Genomic DNA, 18,541 nt, shown 5'->3' with positions numbered 1-18,541 from the left:
TATTCAATCAATGTTTCTCTGCAGTGATTGGGCGAGCTCTCAGGTGGGCGGAACAGGCAGAGAATTAAAAGTACCGGCTTTATTAAGTCACAAAGTACTCGAAAATACAGACAAGGTTAGTTGAAGTCCGTTGTAGCATTACGTTTATCACAATGTTTACACTTACAGGCTTTTGTAAACATTGCATTTACATTTATGCACTTGACAGACACCTTTATTCAAAGTGACTTACAGTGCATTACAGGGTAGGCTATACATTATTTCAGTATGTGTATTTCTCACTGGGCATTAACCAGCCTACTGTATTCTCCAACCCATATGGTTTTGGTAGTTTGTCCATCCCCCAAATACAGATGTGTTTACTAAACTAGCGCTTCTACTGGCAGCAGGTAAAATGTAATATATTAGGGTATGAAATTATATATTGGGATATAGTTTTGTTATGATGACATGCATTGGGATAGGATTTGCCATTTAAACCACCAGGATTAATTGTATTTATATTACACATTAAACTATTCAGGCATTAAGGACAAATAATGTACCCATTTGTTCATTATATGATATAAAACACAATTTATTTAATCACATCGGATTTTAAAACATAACAGCATTAAACACTTTCGATGGAAAAAATAAACATGCCATTTTATTATCACTTTGCATGAAATAAGACTTTGTTCAAATAATAATAATGCAACTCTGTTTGCATTTTGTCTCTGACAAAAGTCATCATGCTTTTTTTCGGCTGGCTTTTTGGTTGATTATGTCCACAATTTTTTGTCCCGCTTCAATTAACATTCCAATGTTAATTCATTCTTGTAGGCTATGGTTCATTTTCTTCACAGTCTGATGTTGTTTTAAATTAGAATTATATTTGTAATGTGCCGTTTTGAGTGTATGGTCAATAAGCAAAATAATTAATAAAGATGGGCACAAAAATTACCAAATTTCCGCCTATTTGTCACGCCCCACTAACGTTCCTATTCCCCACCAGTGGGGCTCGCCCCACACTTTCAGAAACAATGCATTAGATGCTCCAAGATATCTTTAAAACCATAAATGTTTATGAAACTATTTTTTACATTTACAAATGGAGAACGTCTCGGTTACATATGTAACCCTCGTTCCCTGAAGGAAGGGAACGGAGACGTCACGTCGTGACCGACGAATTGGGAACCGCTTCGCGGGTGACCTATCTGCTTCGAGAAACCTTTAAAACGCCAATGAACTTGGCATGCAGATAATTGCATCTGCCGGCGCCGCCCCGCCGCATAGGTATTTAATGAGCGGCAGGTGCAGTTATCAAATCAGCTATTTTTTGCTGAGAAAGCTGGACAGAAGGAAAGGGTCCGGCCGATATCAGCAGTGGAACAGCAAACTGTGGCGACGGGACGTGACGTCTCCGTTCCCTTCCTTCAGGGAACGAGGGTTACATATGTAACCGAGACGTTCCCTTTCAGTCGGTCACTACGACGTCACGTCGTGACCGACGAATTGGGAATCCCTACCAAAGCGCCACTGAAGCTGACCCTTCCAGTGCCTGCGTAAACCCTCCGACTCTCCTCTTTAAGGGAACGGAAATGGGGTTGAAGCAGAGGCCGGTCACTACTTGTTCCTTAACCCACGATAGTGACTAGGCGAACTGGGAAGCGAACTCGTCAGGCGGGACTAAGATCGCTGCGGAAGAAAAACCCTCTAGGGGTCTACCACTAAGGTGATGGATAAAAAGACACGAGGTCTATAAAAATACACTCTCTTAGCAACACTAGAGAGGCGCGGAACGAACTCCGCTAAGGGAAACGTGGTAAATCATAAACTTTCCACGGAAATACTCACAAAGAAACCACTAGGGGGCGCAATGTGGGCGCTAGCCTCACCCAGATAGTCAAGAATACATCCAGTGAGAGGCTGGCAGCCGATGCTCCGCAACATCGACCGCCAAGCGGTGGAAAAAGACAAAAAACATTTTTTGTAACGTTTTTGCCTTAATGGCCTTCCATAATGGTGCGGTTTCTGCGCAGCCAAAAAGAAAGGCTCCAAACCGACACAGGAGCCGTTCCTCGATGTTCTCACTGATCTGACGAGAGAACTCGAGAGGATACCGGCTCAACACGAACACTGTAGAATCTAGTGAACGTTTTAGGTGTCGCCCAGCCAGCAGCTCTACAAATATCTGAAAGCGAGGAACCACGAGCCAAAGCCCAAGATGAAGCCACGCTTCTGGTTGAATGGGCTCTCAACCCAAAAGGGGAGGGAATGCCCTGTTTCTCATAAGCCAGGGCGATTGTGTCTACAATCCAGTGAGACATCCTCTGTTTAGTGACAGCTCTCCCTTTCTGCTGACCACCGTAACAGACAAAGAGCTGCTCTGAGGTCCGAAAGCTTTGAGTGCGATTCACATACACACGTAGTGCACGTACAGGACATAACAAAGCCATAGCTGGGTCTGCCTCTTCCAAAGGCAGAGCTTGTAAGTTCACCACTTGATCCCTAAAGGGAGTGGTGGGAACTTTAGGCACGTAGCCCGGCCGGGGTCTCAGTGTAACGCTGGATTCAGCCGGCCCGAACTGAAGGCACGAATCGTTGACCGAAAATGCATGAAGATCCCCTATCCTCTTAATAGAAGCCAGTGCGAGGAGCATCAAAGTTTTCATAGTGAGAAACTTGACACTCACCGTCTGCAGAGGCTCGAACGGGCAGTCCCTGAGAGCGTTCAGCACCATGGACAGGTCCCAAGGAGGAATAGAGGGAGGACGCGAAGGATTGAGCCTCCGTGCACCTCTTAAAAACCTAATGACCAGATCGTGCTGACCCACAGATCTACCGTCTATGGGTGCGTGATGCGCGGATATTGCCGCGATATCTACTTTAATAGTAGATGGTGACAGCCTCTTCTCCAAGCGGTGCTGGAGATATGAAAGCACAATACTGATCGGGCATTCTCGGGGGTCCTCTCGTTGAGAAGTACACCAAACAACAAACAGGTTCCATTTCAGCGTATACGCCTGTCTCGTAGACGGCGCTCGCGCTGCAGCGATGGTGTTAGATACCGCCGGGGGTAAATCACCTACAACCTCCGCGCCCCGTCCAGAGACCACACATGGAGGTTCCACAGATCGGGACGGGGGTGCCATAATGTGCCCCCTTCTTGAGACAGAAGGTCCCTCCTCAGGGGAATCCTCCAGGGAGGGGCTGTCGCGAGGAGAGTGAGCTCTGGAAACCAACTCCTGGTGGCCCAATATGGAGCAACTAAAAGAATTTTCTCCTCGTCCTCCCTGACTTTGCACAATGTCTGTGCAATGAGGCGCACTGGGGGAAATGCGTATTTGCGAAGACCTCTCGGCCAGCTGTGCGCCAATGCATCCACGCCGAGTGATCCCTCGTTCAGTGAATAAAATAGGCGACAGTGGGTTGTTTCTGGAGATGCAAACAGATCTATCTGCGCTCTGCCGAAACGTCTCCAAATCAGCTGGACCGATTGAGGGTGGAGTCGCCATTCGCCGGGGCGCGCTGCTCGGGAAAGCGCGTCTGCCGCTGCGTTGAGCGACCCCGGGATGTGAATGGCACGCTCTCCTCGGGACTCGGTCGTGAAGCCAATGCTGAAGCGGTCTCATATGCAGCAAACCGAGCGGTGTTACAGCCGCGGCTGCAGCCATATGCCCCAGTAATTTCTGAAATTGTTTCAGAGGGACCGCAGTCTTGCCCGAAAACGTATTCAAGCAAGCCAGAATCGACTGAACGCGCGCCTCCGTGAGGCGTGCTGTAAGATTGACCGAATCCAATTCCATGCCGAGAAAAGAGATCTTCTGTGTCGGGCACAGTTTGCTCTTCTCTCGGTTGACCTGAAGACCGAGACGGGCGAGGTGTTTGAGCACCCGATCTAGATGAGTGCAAAGCATTTGACGCGACTGTGCTATAATGAGCCAATCGTCGAGATATGCCAAGATGCGAACACCGCTCTCTCTGAGAGGTTTTAAAGCACCCTCTGCCACTTTTGTGAAGACGCGGGGAGAGAGAGAGAGCCCGAACGGTAAGACTTTGTACTGATATGCTTTTCCCTCGAACGCAAAGCGGAGAAACGGCCTGTGCCGGGGAAGGATTGAGACATGAAAGTACGCGTCCTTCAGGTCGATGGCTGCAAACCAATCCTGTGGGCGAATGCATTGAAATATGGTTTTCTGCGTAAGCATTTTGAACGGCATCTTGTGAAGTGCTCGATTCAGAACGCGCAGATCCAGGATCGGTCGCAACCCGCCGCTTTTCTTGGGTACAATAAAGTAAGGGCTGTAAAACCCTGACCTCATCTCGGCTGGAGGAACCGGCTGAATCGCGTCTTTCGCCAATAAGACAGCAATCTCTGCACGTAGTACGTGCGCATCGGCGGGTTTCACTATAGTGAAACGGATGCCTGTAAATTTGGGAGGTCGCCGGGCGAATTGTATCGCATAGCCAAGACGGATCGTGCGTAAAAGCCAGCGCGACGGACTGGGAAGTTGCTGCCAAGCTTCCAGATACCGGGCGAGGGGAATTAACGGCACAATCGTAGTACCCGCGGCGAGCGGAACGGCGGTGCTCGATGACGCGCTCTCTTGGGCTGCGTTGACATGTGTATTGTGAGAATGAGCACTCACCTGACTCCGCTGATGGATGGCTGCGCGGGGAAGACTCTGATGAAGATATCTCGGTGCGCTTAACACATCCGTTGGCGAGAGAGGAGGGGGAGAACGTAGGGTTATGAGCCCATCCGTCACACCCGACTGCCTCTGATGACCTGGAGGAGGAAGAGGAATTCGCTCTTTTTGTGGTTTTGTGGGTGCCGGCTGAAAAGCCGGCGGAACGGAAATTAAAGAAAACCAAAGATTCCCCACCCGGTCCTCCTCCGGGGGGGGGGAGTGGTGCGTTCACCATCTCCCGAAGAGCGATCCCCTCCACCTCCAGGTCGCCCATCTCAGGGCCGCTTAGATTTATGCTTTCCACCAGGCTTAGCGGGCTGAGCGGGCGGGGCGGGCTGCTGACGGCCGGTTCCTCGCTTCCTAGGACGGCCCCGATGAGGAACGGAGGCGGCCGCCGCTGCAGGACGCCCTCGGCGAGGGGCAGACTGAGGTGCCGACGTCGACGGGGCAGGTGTTGGTTTCTTCCGACGCGGCATGATGTTGGCAAGAGCCTCAGTCTGCTTCTGGGTGGCTGAGACCTGCTGTGCAAAGTCTTCTACTGCCTCGCCGAACAGGCCGGCCTGGGAGACCGGAGCATTCAAGAGCCGGGTTTTATCGGCATCTCTCATGTCCGCCAGGCACAGCCAGAGGTGGCGCTCCTGGACCACCAAAGTGGACATAGCACGACCGACGGCTTGCGCGGTGGTCTTGGTCGCACGTAGCGCCAGATCCGTAGCCGCACGCAGATCTTTAAAGACCGCCGAATCGTGACCACCCTCGTGCAGGTCCTTCAGAGCCTTAGCCTGATGAACCTGCAACAAAGCCATGGCATGTATGGCTGAAGCTGCCTCCCCACAAGCCCGGTACGCAGACTCCGTCAGGGCTGACGAATGTCTGCAGGCTTGTGAGGGAAGGGTAGGACGGTCCTTCCAGTAGGAAACGCCGGCAGGACACAACTGCATCGCTACCGAACGCTCCACTGTCGGGATACCGGCATACCCTTTAGCAGCCCCGCCATCGAGGGAGGTGAGGGGTGACGGCTGATACGGACGGTTCCGGGAGGAAAACGGGGTTTTCCACGTCCGAGTCAGCTCATCATGCACCTCGGGAAAGAAAGGCACCGGTGGGGAAGACTGTGAAGCCCGTGCAGCCCCAAAGTACCAATCATCTAGGCGGGACGGTACGGGAGGGGGAGGAGCTCTCCACTCCAACCCGACCGTCTCCGCAGCCCGAGCGAGCATAGCTGTCATCTCCGGGTCGAGATCAGGAACCGCAACCCTTCCCGAAGGAGGGAGAGGATCCGGATCAACGTCCGAAAATGACGGCCCCCCCCTCCGATGTTACGACAGATATCGAATCCTCGGGAGGTCCGACAGAGGTAGAAAGCGACGCAGAACGCGCGCTCTCCGTCTCCATCGGAACCTCGGATGGTTGCGGATCCGGTGGCTGAGAGCCGCTGGACGAACCAGCTTGCCGATTCAGCACCGTAAGGCGGAGGTCGTCTCTCCGTAGCTTCACAGCCGCCTTCTTAGGGGTGATCAGCAACGGAGGGCGGCGTTCCCGGAGAAACGCCACACGACCCCGCAGATCCGCAAGAGTCAAACTCTCGCAAGCGGAGCATGTCCCTCCCACGAAAGCCGCCTCAGCGTGCTGGAGACCCAGACACGAGAGACAACGATCGTGTCCATCACGAGGACCCATATATTTGCCGCATCCAGGAGTCGAACACGGACGGAAAGACATCTTTAAAAAGACGCTTAACGCCCGTGAGCAGTGAACGGCTGTCTTTAAAAAGACGCAAGTTCAACTGCAGCTCTTTTAGGGAAATCACTCTTTCAGATGTGTAGTTGATGAAGCACACAGGGAGGAGAACGCACACACTCAACTAAAGAGAGTGAAAGTGATCACGAAGATCAAAAGGTGGTGGAAACACTATGCAAGCCCCGCTGTGGTGCCTTCGCCCAACCAACTAGCACGCAGAGATCTATTCCAGGTAAGAGAGATAAGCAGCTTCTCGTGAGCAGTTTAGTCTGCCAGCTTTCGAAGCTAAAAAGCTGATTTGATAACTGCACCTGCCGCTCATTAAATACCTATGCGGCGGGGCGGCGCCGGCAGATGCAATTATCTGCATGCCAAGTTCATTGGCGTTTTAAAGGTTTCTCGAAGCAGATAGGTCACCCGCGAAGCGGTTCCCAATTCGTCGGTCACGACGTGACGTCGTAGTGACCGACTGAAAGGGAACTTAAATATGTCTAATCTGACGTGTAAGGCAAAAAAATTGAAATGTAACCACAGGTTGTATAAGCTGGTAGAGGGCACTAATCACTTACACATACCTTAAAGCAACACTATGTAGTTTTTTACCTTTAAATAATGTCTCTAAAATTATTTCAGTGATAGAACAACTTTTAACTGGACAAATTGTACTGTTGCTGCAACCTGAGCAGCCTCCTAGCTGCTACAAGCACTCTCTGAAAGTGGCGGTGGAGGGTAGGAAACACAGCCCCGCCCCTCCCCCTGCATGCAGAAGAGTGTCTGATCCCAAGCACTGTTGTGCTTTTCAACCACATGGGGGAGCCGTATGTAATTTTTACATGGAAACTACATAGTGTTGCTTTAATGTCACAATTTGCACAAAAAATTATTTGGCCGTTATTTTTGGAGGGCAGTCTGAAATTAACCCATAAAAATGTGTTTTTGCTTTTTTATTGTGTTTGAACTGTCTTGAACACAGTAAACTTTTGGGATAGATTCTCAATGATTCGCAGTCAACCAATCAGAAGCGGCAGGGGTGTTACTGAATGAGCTGCTGTCGGCACACATTGTTGGATGCTAAACCTCTTTGTTCTGTTTCTTGTAAAATTCATTTACTTGTCAGATGTAGCTGCACTCCTCAGACACTTCTGACTGTTTTGTTGTTTTGAAGGTTTAAATAACTGCATCAATGATACTGTAAAACGAAAGTGTACTGGGTCTTTATACTGGCACTTTTATGTTGTAACTGCCCTATTTCAACGACATCTAGCGTTAAACAAACACGTAAAACTCAGCTGTATCCAGCCATGTTATCAATGTGAAATCAATAATTGAAATAACACTTTGATGCTCCTAATCTCATTATCATTCTAGATTTCACAGACAGGGAAATCACAACATGGTGCATTTATATCCTCTTGCACGCTGTATTAAATGAATGCAATGAGTCGGGAAAATGTTTATTTTCTAAAACTCTGCAGGGTTGAAAGTGCTTACAGTTGAAAGAAACACCCGTCTATGAGGCCACACCACATCTGGCACTCTGTATTTTGTCTTGCGTAATGCAGAGAAAATTACACAGTACAGTTTGCCTCAGCATACAGAAAACCAGTCCATAATGCTTCTAGAAAGCTGCTGTTTAGCTGTTTTAGAGAATGAAGGAAGCGTCTGGGCTTTCGTCCTGCGGCTGAGTCATATCTACAGTCTAGTGGGTAGAAATCTGCCAAATAAATTCCCGCCTGGATTCATCTCGTCCATTAGGACTCCCCTGGGAATTCGGCTTTAGCTTCAAGTCCAAATAATTTCATTAAGGCACATTTTAATGTTTGCTCACACATTTCTGACTTCAACCTCGAATAATCTACGGATTTGTACCCATGCTGATGTTCTTCTTGTTTTGTGTCTGTTCATTTGTTATGAGTTTTGAGTGATTATTATGCATAACATTGATTTGGATGGATAATATGTTGGTATCATTTTTCGTTTATCTGATATTTTTTCTAAAGACATAATTAATAAACATTTAGTTTTATAGATTTTTATAGTTAAATACATTTAAATGTATGCATTTGGCAGACACTTTCACCCAAAGTGACTTACAGTGCATTACATTTTGTATCAGTATCTCTCTGCTGGTACTGTATATTGTATATTGGGAGGGGTGTGGTTTCCGGTTAAAATTACACGCCAAATATGCTTTATTATCATTTTACCCTGCAAACTCATGGAAACTTCCCTTTCGACATATGTAAAAAAAACTTTCCTCTTCTTTTTTATTGTTGAGTCCAATGCATTTTCAACTTTCCCATTCTTCAATGACAGCCTTAGTATACATATACTTGCATTACACCGAGGCATTGAAATAGGTTCACAACACAGTACACGCGTATAACCTAACTGTGCAGACGAACTGTGAAGGTCACACTGAAATGATTGTGGACCTTGTTTAAAAATACATGTAAGCTGGTTCTCTTCCCTAAAGTTTGGCTTGTTCGGAAATTGATTTTGAGTACATAAAGCCAAGATCAGCACAAGATGTGATTAATATGTGACCCAGCTAAAGTCATTTTTAACATTTAATGTTTTCTATAAAATCATCATACATAATGTAAACAAATAAATGTGATATCTTTAATATTGACTGAGTTGTCCCTGGAACTTTACCTTTAAAAAGGTCCAATATATATCATTTTGGTACAGATATGATACAGATATGCCAAAAGCCACCTTTTAGGTACAAAAGTGTACCTTTTGAAAAGGTATCACCCCGTTGAAAACTTTTGTACCTTCTTCACTACAAAAAAATGACTTTCTTAGTATTTTGTCTTGTTTTCAGTAGAAACATCTAAAAGTTCTTAAATTAAAATGTTTTTCTTGATGAGCAAAATTAAAATAAACGTAGTTTATAGACAAAAATATACAATTTAAATGAATTCGTGCTTAAAACAAGCAAAAATATGTGCCAATGGGGTGAGAAAAAAAGAAGTTTTCTTAATTTCTTATTTTCTTTTTTCTTAAACACTTAATTTTTTGCAAAAATGTCATACCCCATCGGCAGATATTTTTGCTTGTTTTAAGCACAAATTTACTTAAATTGTTTATTTTTCGTCTAAAAACTAGGCTTATTTTCTTAGGTAATTTTCCTCATCAAGAAATACATCTTGATTTAAGAATTTTTTGATATTTCTACTGAAAACAAGACAAAAATACTAAGTAAGAAAGTCATATTTTGCAGTGTTGTACCTTTATTTATGAGAGTTTACTTTACACTGAAACGGACTTTCTTACTTAGTATTTTTGTCTTGTTTTCAGTAGAAATATTTTAAAATTCTTAAATTAATATGTATTTTCTTGATGAGCAAAATTACCTAAGAAAATAAGTCTAGTTTTTAGACAAAAATATATATCATTTAAACACTGCACTGCAAAAAATGAATTTCAAGAAAAAAATTCTTAGTATTTTTGTTTTGTTTTCAGTAAAAATATCTAAAAAATTCTTAAATTAAGATGCCTTTTCTTGATAAGCAAAACGACCGAAGAAAATAAGCCTAGTTTTTAGACCAAAAATATCAAATTTTAAGTGATTTTGTGCATAAAACAAGCAAAAAAAAAAAAAAAAAAAATGTGCCAATGGGGTAAGCAAAAAAAAAAAAAAAAAACGTGAAAATTTTTCTTAAGCCCTAAATTCAAGAAAAATTTAAGAAAAAATTGCTTACCCCATTGGCAAATTTATTTGCTTGTTTTATGCACAAAATCACTTAAATTTGATATTTTTGGTCTAAAAACTAGACTTATTTTCTTGGGTCGTTTTGCTCATCAAGAAAAAGCATCTTAATTTAAGAATTTTTATATATTTTTTACTGAAAACCAGACAAAAATACGAAGAAAATGTTTTCTTGAAAATAATTTTTTGCAGTGTAAGTACAAAAGTGTACTTTTTTGAAAAGGTATTACCCTGTTGAAAACTTTTGTACCTTCTTCACTGCCAAAAGTGACTTTCTTACTTAGTATTTTTGGCTTGTTTTTAGTAGAAATATCTAAAAATTAAATTAAATTAAAATTAAATTAAGATGTTTTTTTCTTGATGAGTAAAATGACCTAAGAAAATAAATCTAGTTTACAGACATAAATATACAATTTAAGTGAATTTGTGCTTAAATCAAGCAAATATGCCAATGGGGTGAGAAAAAAAAAATCATAAAATAAGATTAATTTTTTCATAAACACTTAATTTAAGCAACATTTTCATACCCCATTGGCAGATATTTGTGCTTGTTTTAAGCACAAATTTACTTAAATTGTTTATTTTTTTTGTCTAAAAGCTAGGCTTATTTTCTTAGGTCATTTTGCTTATCAAGCAAATACATCTTAATTTAAGAATTTTTAGATATTTCTACTGAAAACAAGACAAAAAAATCTAAGTACGAAAGTCATTTTTTGCAGTGTTCCTTTATTTACGAGAGTTTACCTTACTATTACTTGACACACTAAGTATCTAAAAACAGAAAGGATAAGTTGCAAATGTTTGAGGTCATGTGATCAAATGTCTGACATCAATACATTACAAAAGTGTAAAACAAGCCATTTTTATCATCTTCTTTTCTATAAATAAGCTTTTTTTCATTATAGGGTTGAAAGCTACAGTATGACAATGAAACGGTTTTATCTATAAAAATGTATTATATGACCCCTTTAAGCTTATACAGGTTGCACTATATTTGGTTTCTATGTAAACGTAATGGAAATGGTGCATATCTCTTATAGATAAAGGTGCGGTTCACACTGTGCCTTCAATTACTTAGAAAAGCCCTACTAATAATGACCGGTTTAATGGCGACAGTGGTCTTAACCCATGACAAGTGATTTAAGCGGTGTGGTTTATTGCAGAAGAATGGACCTTTGAAAAGCACCGCGCACAATGAATCAACTATGTAATGGAATCTAAATCACAATGCCGAATCAGTTTTATTCAGAGAAAAGGCTCTTAACTGAGACGAGAAGAAACTGATTCACTTGGTTACACAGCTTTAAGTTAACAAGGCGAGTGATTGCATATTTTAACAACTGCCTGTTTTTTATTTCTCTCTCTCTCTCTCTCTCTCTCTCTCTCTCTCTCTCTCTCTGTCTCTCTCTCAGCTGTATAGCTCCTTTGACTTTGGTCGAAAGTGGCAACTTGTTCACGAACGAGTGACTCCAAACCGTTTCTACTGGTAGGTGATACAGTCACAATCCCATCTCATCTCCATTTTTCAGACAATGTCACCCACCGGCTTACAATTTTCTGGCCGAACAAGTTGAATTTGTGAAAGTGCTGGTTGACTTTGACGAGTTCTAAATACGTCGAAAGAGTTTGAGTGGTCGAAAAGATGGATACCGTCGCTGTTTTGGTCTTGTCCTGTCATCAGAAAATGGGCTGTTCCTGCATTCCTATCTGCTCCACGTTATAAACTGTGAGACCTTTGTTGCACTGCACTTTTTCCGGATGATGAATAATGCTAATAAAGGATTAGGTGATCCTGGTAAAATAATAAACAAACAAATAATAATAAACAAAGAAAGAGATTAAACATGAAGATGGAGAAAAGCGGAAAGAACAATTACAAATTAGAAATTCTTAATATCTGTATTTCCTAAGGCACATCAGTGAGGTTAAGTAGATTTTGCTTAAATTTCTCAGATTATTTCTTCTGAGGAAGTGACTCAAGGAATCTCACGTGTCTTCTGAGTTTCGTAAAAGATCTCAAATTAGATTCAAAATTAGCTGGCATGTCAAAGTGTGCAGTCAAATATCTGAGATTTCAGTGCATCATAACCAAAAACTACCAGCCTGATCTCACAATACATTTTTACATATTTTACGAGTTGGCTAATTCATATGAATTCGTACAAAGTTAATTGTGCAAAAATTTATGATTACCATAAAAAGCAAACAAAACCCCACCCCTAACCCCAGCGTCACGGGGAAAAGGCAAATCGTACAAAAATGTATAAATGTGGTCATACGAATTAATATGAATGAGCCACCATGTAAAATACGTACAAATTGCCACACTGCAAAAAATTATTTTCAATAAAAAATGTTCATGGTATTTTTGTCTTGTTTTCAGTAAAAATATCTAAAAATTCTTAAATTAAGATGCAAAATGACCCAAGAAAATAAGTCTAGTTCATAAGTCAAAATCTTGAAAATTTTTCTTAAACACTAAATTCAAGAAAAATTCAAGAAACAAAATTGCTTTCCCCATTGGCAGTTGTTTTGCTCATCAAGAAAAAGCATCTTAATTTAAGAAATTTGAGATATTTTTACTGAAAACAAGACAAAAATACTAAGATTTTTTTTGCTTGGGATCACTGCAAAAAATGACTTTCTTGCTTAGTATCTTTGTCTTGTTTTCAGTAGAAATATTAAAAAAAAAACTTAAATCAAGATATATTTTCTTGATGAGCAAATGACCTAAGAAAATTGTTTTTAAACAAAACATATCAATTTTAAGTGAATTTGTACGGTGGCTCTGAACCGCAAGTAATGAAAAAAAATACCTATCTCGTTATTTCAAGATAGTAATTCATTATAACGAATTACTAATTCATCATAACCAATTACTAATTCATCAGAACGAATTACTAATTCGTTTTAACAAATTACTAATTCGTTTTAACAAATTACTAATTCGTTTTAACAAATTACTAATTCGTTTTAACGAATTACTAATTCATCATAACGAATTAGTAATTTGTTCTAATGAATTGCTAAGTCGTTCTAACGAATTAAATTACTAATTCGTTCTAACGAATTACTAACTCATTCTAACGAATTACTAACTCATTCTAACGAATTACTAAGTCGTTCTAGCGAATTAAATTATTAATTCGTTCTAACGAATTAAATTACTAATTCATCATTACGAATTACTAATTTGTTCTAACAAATTACTAATTCGTTCTAACAAATTACTAATTCGTTCTAACGAATTAAATTATTAAATCATTTTAAGGAATTAAATTACTAATTCATCATAACGAATTAGTAATTCGTTCTAACGAACTACTAATTCGTTCTAACGAATTACTAATTCGTTCTAACGAATTACTAATTCGTTCTAACGAATTACTAATTCGTTCTAACGAATTACTAATTCGTTCTAACGAATTACTAATTCGTTCTAACGAATTACTAATTCGTTCTAACGAATTACTAACGAATTACTAATTCGTTCTAACGAATTAAGTATCATATTATTTCGTGATTGCATCTCATTAGGTAAAGCTAATACTTTATATCAGACACTAAAGGGCAAATCACGGCCATTGTGCTTTATCTCTTGCTCTTGGGATTACATGAAAGGTGAGGGTTCACTCGTGAAGGTGATCGACGACACAATGCGGTTGTTTTTTATCAGTTTCTTTGAAAGTTAATAGTATTCTATTCAATAGGGAATAAGAACCCTTTGCAGTCATTGAATGTTGGATGCGTTCGCGCTTCAGGTTCGGAAATAACCGAGGGCTTTGGTTAAGAAAAGATGAATAAAAATGCCACTTAAATTTACGGCAAGTGGGTAAATATGACTCTTTACAATTAAGATAGATGTATCATAACTGTCATGATCTAAAAGAAATGTGAAAATATACGTTATGAACAGCGCTGCATATGTCTCTATATGGTTTGTGGATCTGGTTTAATTGTGTGTTTGCGCGCATGAAACGCAGCGACAGTGACAGATGTTACAGTATCCTTCCACTTAGAATTCAGAGCGCTCCTTCGGAGTTTAATCAATAACAAAAATGTATTAAATGACTATGAACATTATAAATATAAAACATGTTTTTGCCATATGTTGTGTATTGTATGTGTGCCTTCATATGATATTCATAAAGACAATGGAACAAACGATTTTACTAAAAGAGTATTCAGTTGTTTACAAGTATGTCAAAATCCTCAAATATCTAGTCACGCACCACATGCACCACATTTATGTATTGCTCTCTGCGCCACGTATTAGTTTGCTTCAAACGCGGTTAATCTCGGAGTAAATCGGTTAAACGTCAGGATGCTTTAGCAGCAAAGTCCTCTTAGTACACGAAAGATGAATTGGGTGAATGATGGTGCAAGCACGTTGAGGTGTAGCTTTTTACCTGGTTAAAGGAGGTTTGACGAATTATTGTGCCTTTTACTGTTATTAAAGAGTAACTAAACCCTAAACCAACTTTTTTTAGTTAATGATCTGTAAGAATGATGCTTTATTAGTGCTGTTCATTGATTTTAGTAACTTTTTTAAAATTTGGATATAAAGTGTTTCAATACTGCAATATATGGTGTAAAAACGTATGGGTGCTGCCCTCTTCAGGTTGAACGGTGGCTACTGCAGTTGAATCTTCCTATTGGACGTTGGGTCCAAAAAATGACTCGTGACGTAAGCAGGTTCAAGCTCACCACGCCGTTGTTACGATCTCACCACCATGCTCACCACACACTTGGTAAGAGCTTATTTCGTCCCCTCTATCTCCGTTGGGATCTGCCCACTTTTCTTGCATTTTTCAAATATTGCCAGTGGATGGAGTCAGGCTCTGACCAGGGGTTTAGTTACGATTTAAGAGATATTTTAAAGATCTTTGCATGTATTTGGAGCATTGACGGCGTTTCACGAACCCTATGGCTGGCATAGTTTTCTCAGATCATACAACATCGACATTTCCAAATAATGAAAACATAAAACCACATTAGTTTACACACTCCATTAAGTATGGACATGCACGGACTTGTAAGCAATACAATCTGCAAAAGAAATGCTAGAGATCTACTAAACCTGTCTTTTATCAAGCTAATATCAACACAAAATATCCCATTATTTATACTGTGACAATTTGCCACCAATAAACAGACTTTTAAAATGGCTTTATAGCGCATACATGGCACGAGGTAACAAATTATCAGCCTAAAATACACACTAAATAATTACATAAAATTAAAGGAACTAACTATAAAAACAAGTCTTACATTTTGTCATCAGAATATAAAAAAGGTGCGCAAATAATTAATGCAATTCAAGATTGCTTTACTACAATGATGTTCCTGGTGAAACTGTAAGAACTACAGATAGCATTATCAATCATATTACATCTGCAATAATGCAGCGCTGCAAGAAAAGACAGGCGAATAACATCACAGTGCCAAGAGCTATTTTGATGTCATCCGCCTGTTGATTTTTGCGTCACCATAAAGTCGCAACACACCCAATATCAGCAGCGCTCATCATGAGCCCTCCTTCCCACCCGAGGGATCCCGCTAGTATTAACAATCGCTGTTAGGAACGTTGCAATGTTCAGATTGCAACGTTTTACTAAAATATTTGTTTTTTTTTTGGGGTCCTGGCCAGGATTTCGGTGCATCTTCCAGAAGTCGTATTGTTGATCGCCGTTCAGTCAAAAATATAAGACATACAATCATAGTTTAATTTTACCTTAAAATGTAACGGTTGACAAAATAAGACTTCCGGAAGACGAACCCGAAATCCTGTCCAGGACGCATTTTGGCCAAGTCATTGCATTCCTCTAAGACTGTGTTGCCAAAGGATCCTATTCTGCCAACAAAGCGATATATCCGAATGGCTTTACGCCGGGAGTAACTGGGTTTGAAGAGAAGTAAAACGTGGCACAGAGAGCAATACAATGAATACATAATTGTGCATTTTGAGAGTAAAACTGCGCGACTAGATATATGAGGAATTTGCCATACTTGTAAACAATTGAATGCTCTTTTAGTAAAATCTTTGGTTCCATAGTCTATATGAATATCATAAAAAGGCGCACATACAATACACAACATATGGCAAAAACATGTTTAATGTTTATAGTCTATATATATTAATAATATATATATATATATTATTAATTAAAGTCCAAAGCAGCATTCTGAATTTAAAGTGGAATACGGTATAACGTTAAGGTTACTTTGAATAAATGGTTACTTAATTTAAATTATGTTGCGTCTTTAAATATCCTTGATGTCTGGAAACGCAGTCAAGTGCATTTGAGTGTTTGGTTTTGGCAAAACATCTGTCACAGTCCCCGCCTTTTCATACCGCAGACACACACAATTAAACCATCCACAAACCACGAAGAGACATAACCTATGCAGCGCTTAATGTATGTTTTAACATTTCTTTTTGATCATGAAAATCATACATCTAGTTTAATTGTATAGGATTATGTTTATCCACTTAAATTTAAGTGACATTTTATTCATCTTCTCTACCCAAAGCGCTCGCATCCAGCATTAAATGACTGCAAAAGGTATAGGGTTCTTTTTTACTATTGAAGTCGTATGAAGCCGTATGAAGTATCATTGCATCTGCATATATATATATATATATATATATATATATATATATATATATATATATATATATATATATATATATATATATATATATATATATATATATATATATATATATAATGATGCGCCAGTCTCCTGAGGATGCGTATAAATAGCACGAAGTGTAAAACTCGTGCAATGCATACGCCAAATTCCACTTTGGCGTGCATATGATACGCAAGTCCTTCCCATTCACTTAAACGGGGCATCTTTTTTGGCGTTTTATTTATTGGTTTCTCAATTTTTTTTGTTTTTTAAACCATTTTCGCTTGGGTTTAGGGTTAGATTTTAGATTTGCTTAATGAGGTTATTTAATATACAGGTTTCTCCATGTTTTTGTCCATATTTAAGCCATGATCGATTGGAGTTGCAGGTTAGAGTTGGGGTTTGGGTTAGGAATTTAAAGTCGTCTAAAGGCAGACATGATTGCCTGTGAAGTCATATGCCAAAGACTCTCCAAATACTGCATCTACACATTCTTCCTGATGTGTATATTTTGTTGGTATATCCTGGTTGTTGCAGACCTGACAGTAAACTTGACTGTGAGCATCCTATCCATCAGGTATAGCTGTTTACTTGCATTACTCGTTTAGAGAAATGACGGGTCAAAATTGATTATATGGATTATATTTTCATCACCCCTTTTTGTATGTCTTTGGGACACTTGAAATATATAGCACGTATAATGTGGAGCCATTTTATAATGCGGTCACAGACTACTCCCATTGTAACTGGAAAACCAAAGAAAATCATTGTTTAAATTATAAAATTACAATTTTTGGATTAACTACACCTGTAATCAGTGTTATACGTATGTATGTTTATAATTTGTGTTATTTTAAATGTATTACTGCAAATGATTTGAAATGTGAATGTTTTAAATGTAATTTCACACAACTTCTTAAAGTATTTGTTTTGTTTTAAATAAAGGCTTCAATATTTGAAATTGTCTCTTTGAATTAAATGTTAGCAGTATCTGTAGGTTAAAATGTAAAAACAAATTTTATCTAAAAATTATAGCTAATTTAAATATAATAAAAATGAATGTATAAAAAATAAAAAGAATAGTAGTATAGTATACAGTAGTATACTGTAAACCTGGGTTTTTTTTACAGTAGCACACTGTATTACATATTTACAGTAGCATTTAAATACTGTAAAATGGAAATACAGTTTAGAACTGTAAATCTTATTTACAGTAGCCTACTGGCAACAGTGTTGCCAGTAGGTTACTGTAAAAATCCTTGAAAATGTCTAACAGTGTTGATAAATCTTGCTTGTGTATTGTATATCAGGGGTTTCCAAACGTTATCAACCCAACAGTTAATCTCAAGACTCACAATTTTTTAGAAATAGAAATATAGAGGAAAACACAAACACATTTGTTTCCTTTAGTTTTTGAATAAGTTTACTTTAGTAATATTATGGTCTTATGGTAGAGCTGCATGATTATGGCAAAAATTATAATTGTTTACTGCATTTGCACGGAATATGATTTGAAAAATACAGTTAATTGCAAGGCTGCAGAGAACAGTGCACTACTGCAGACTTATACTACTGAGGGTTTAAAGATATTATTTCAATAGTCAGTCATGAACTAAAGTGGGCCGGTCTAAGGCATGAAACTCCAGGGCTGAAAATGAGTCCCACTCCGGCCCTGGGTTAGGATGTCATTTTTATATAACAAAAAGTTGTTCTGGCCCTGAACCCAAGCGAAAATGGTAAAAAATAGCAAAAAAAATTGAGAAACCAATAA

At 39.9% G+C, this 18,541-nt stretch overlaps 1 protein-coding gene across 1 annotated transcript in view; it reads left to right on the top strand.

Moving 5' to 3' along the window:
* The window catches only part of sorcs3a (sortilin related VPS10 domain containing receptor 3a), a 314,187-nt gene that overhangs the window by 207,932 nt on the left and 87,714 nt on the right, over positions 1-18,541 (top strand). Inside the window, exon 5 of the mRNA XM_055204570.2 lies at positions 11,547-11,620. Within this exon, the coding sequence (XP_055060545.1) occupies positions 11,547-11,620 (74 nt within the window). The remainder of the gene's footprint in view (positions 1-11,546; positions 11,621-18,541) is intronic.

This window comes from Misgurnus anguillicaudatus, chromosome 3, assembly GCF_027580225.2.
Source record: "Misgurnus anguillicaudatus chromosome 3, ASM2758022v2, whole genome shotgun sequence".
In the NCBI taxonomy this organism is placed as follows: domain Eukaryota; kingdom Metazoa; phylum Chordata; class Actinopteri; order Cypriniformes; family Cobitidae; genus Misgurnus; species Misgurnus anguillicaudatus.
The sequence above is the reverse complement of the archived record's forward strand: the minus strand, read 5'-3'. Positions and strand labels throughout refer to the sequence as shown.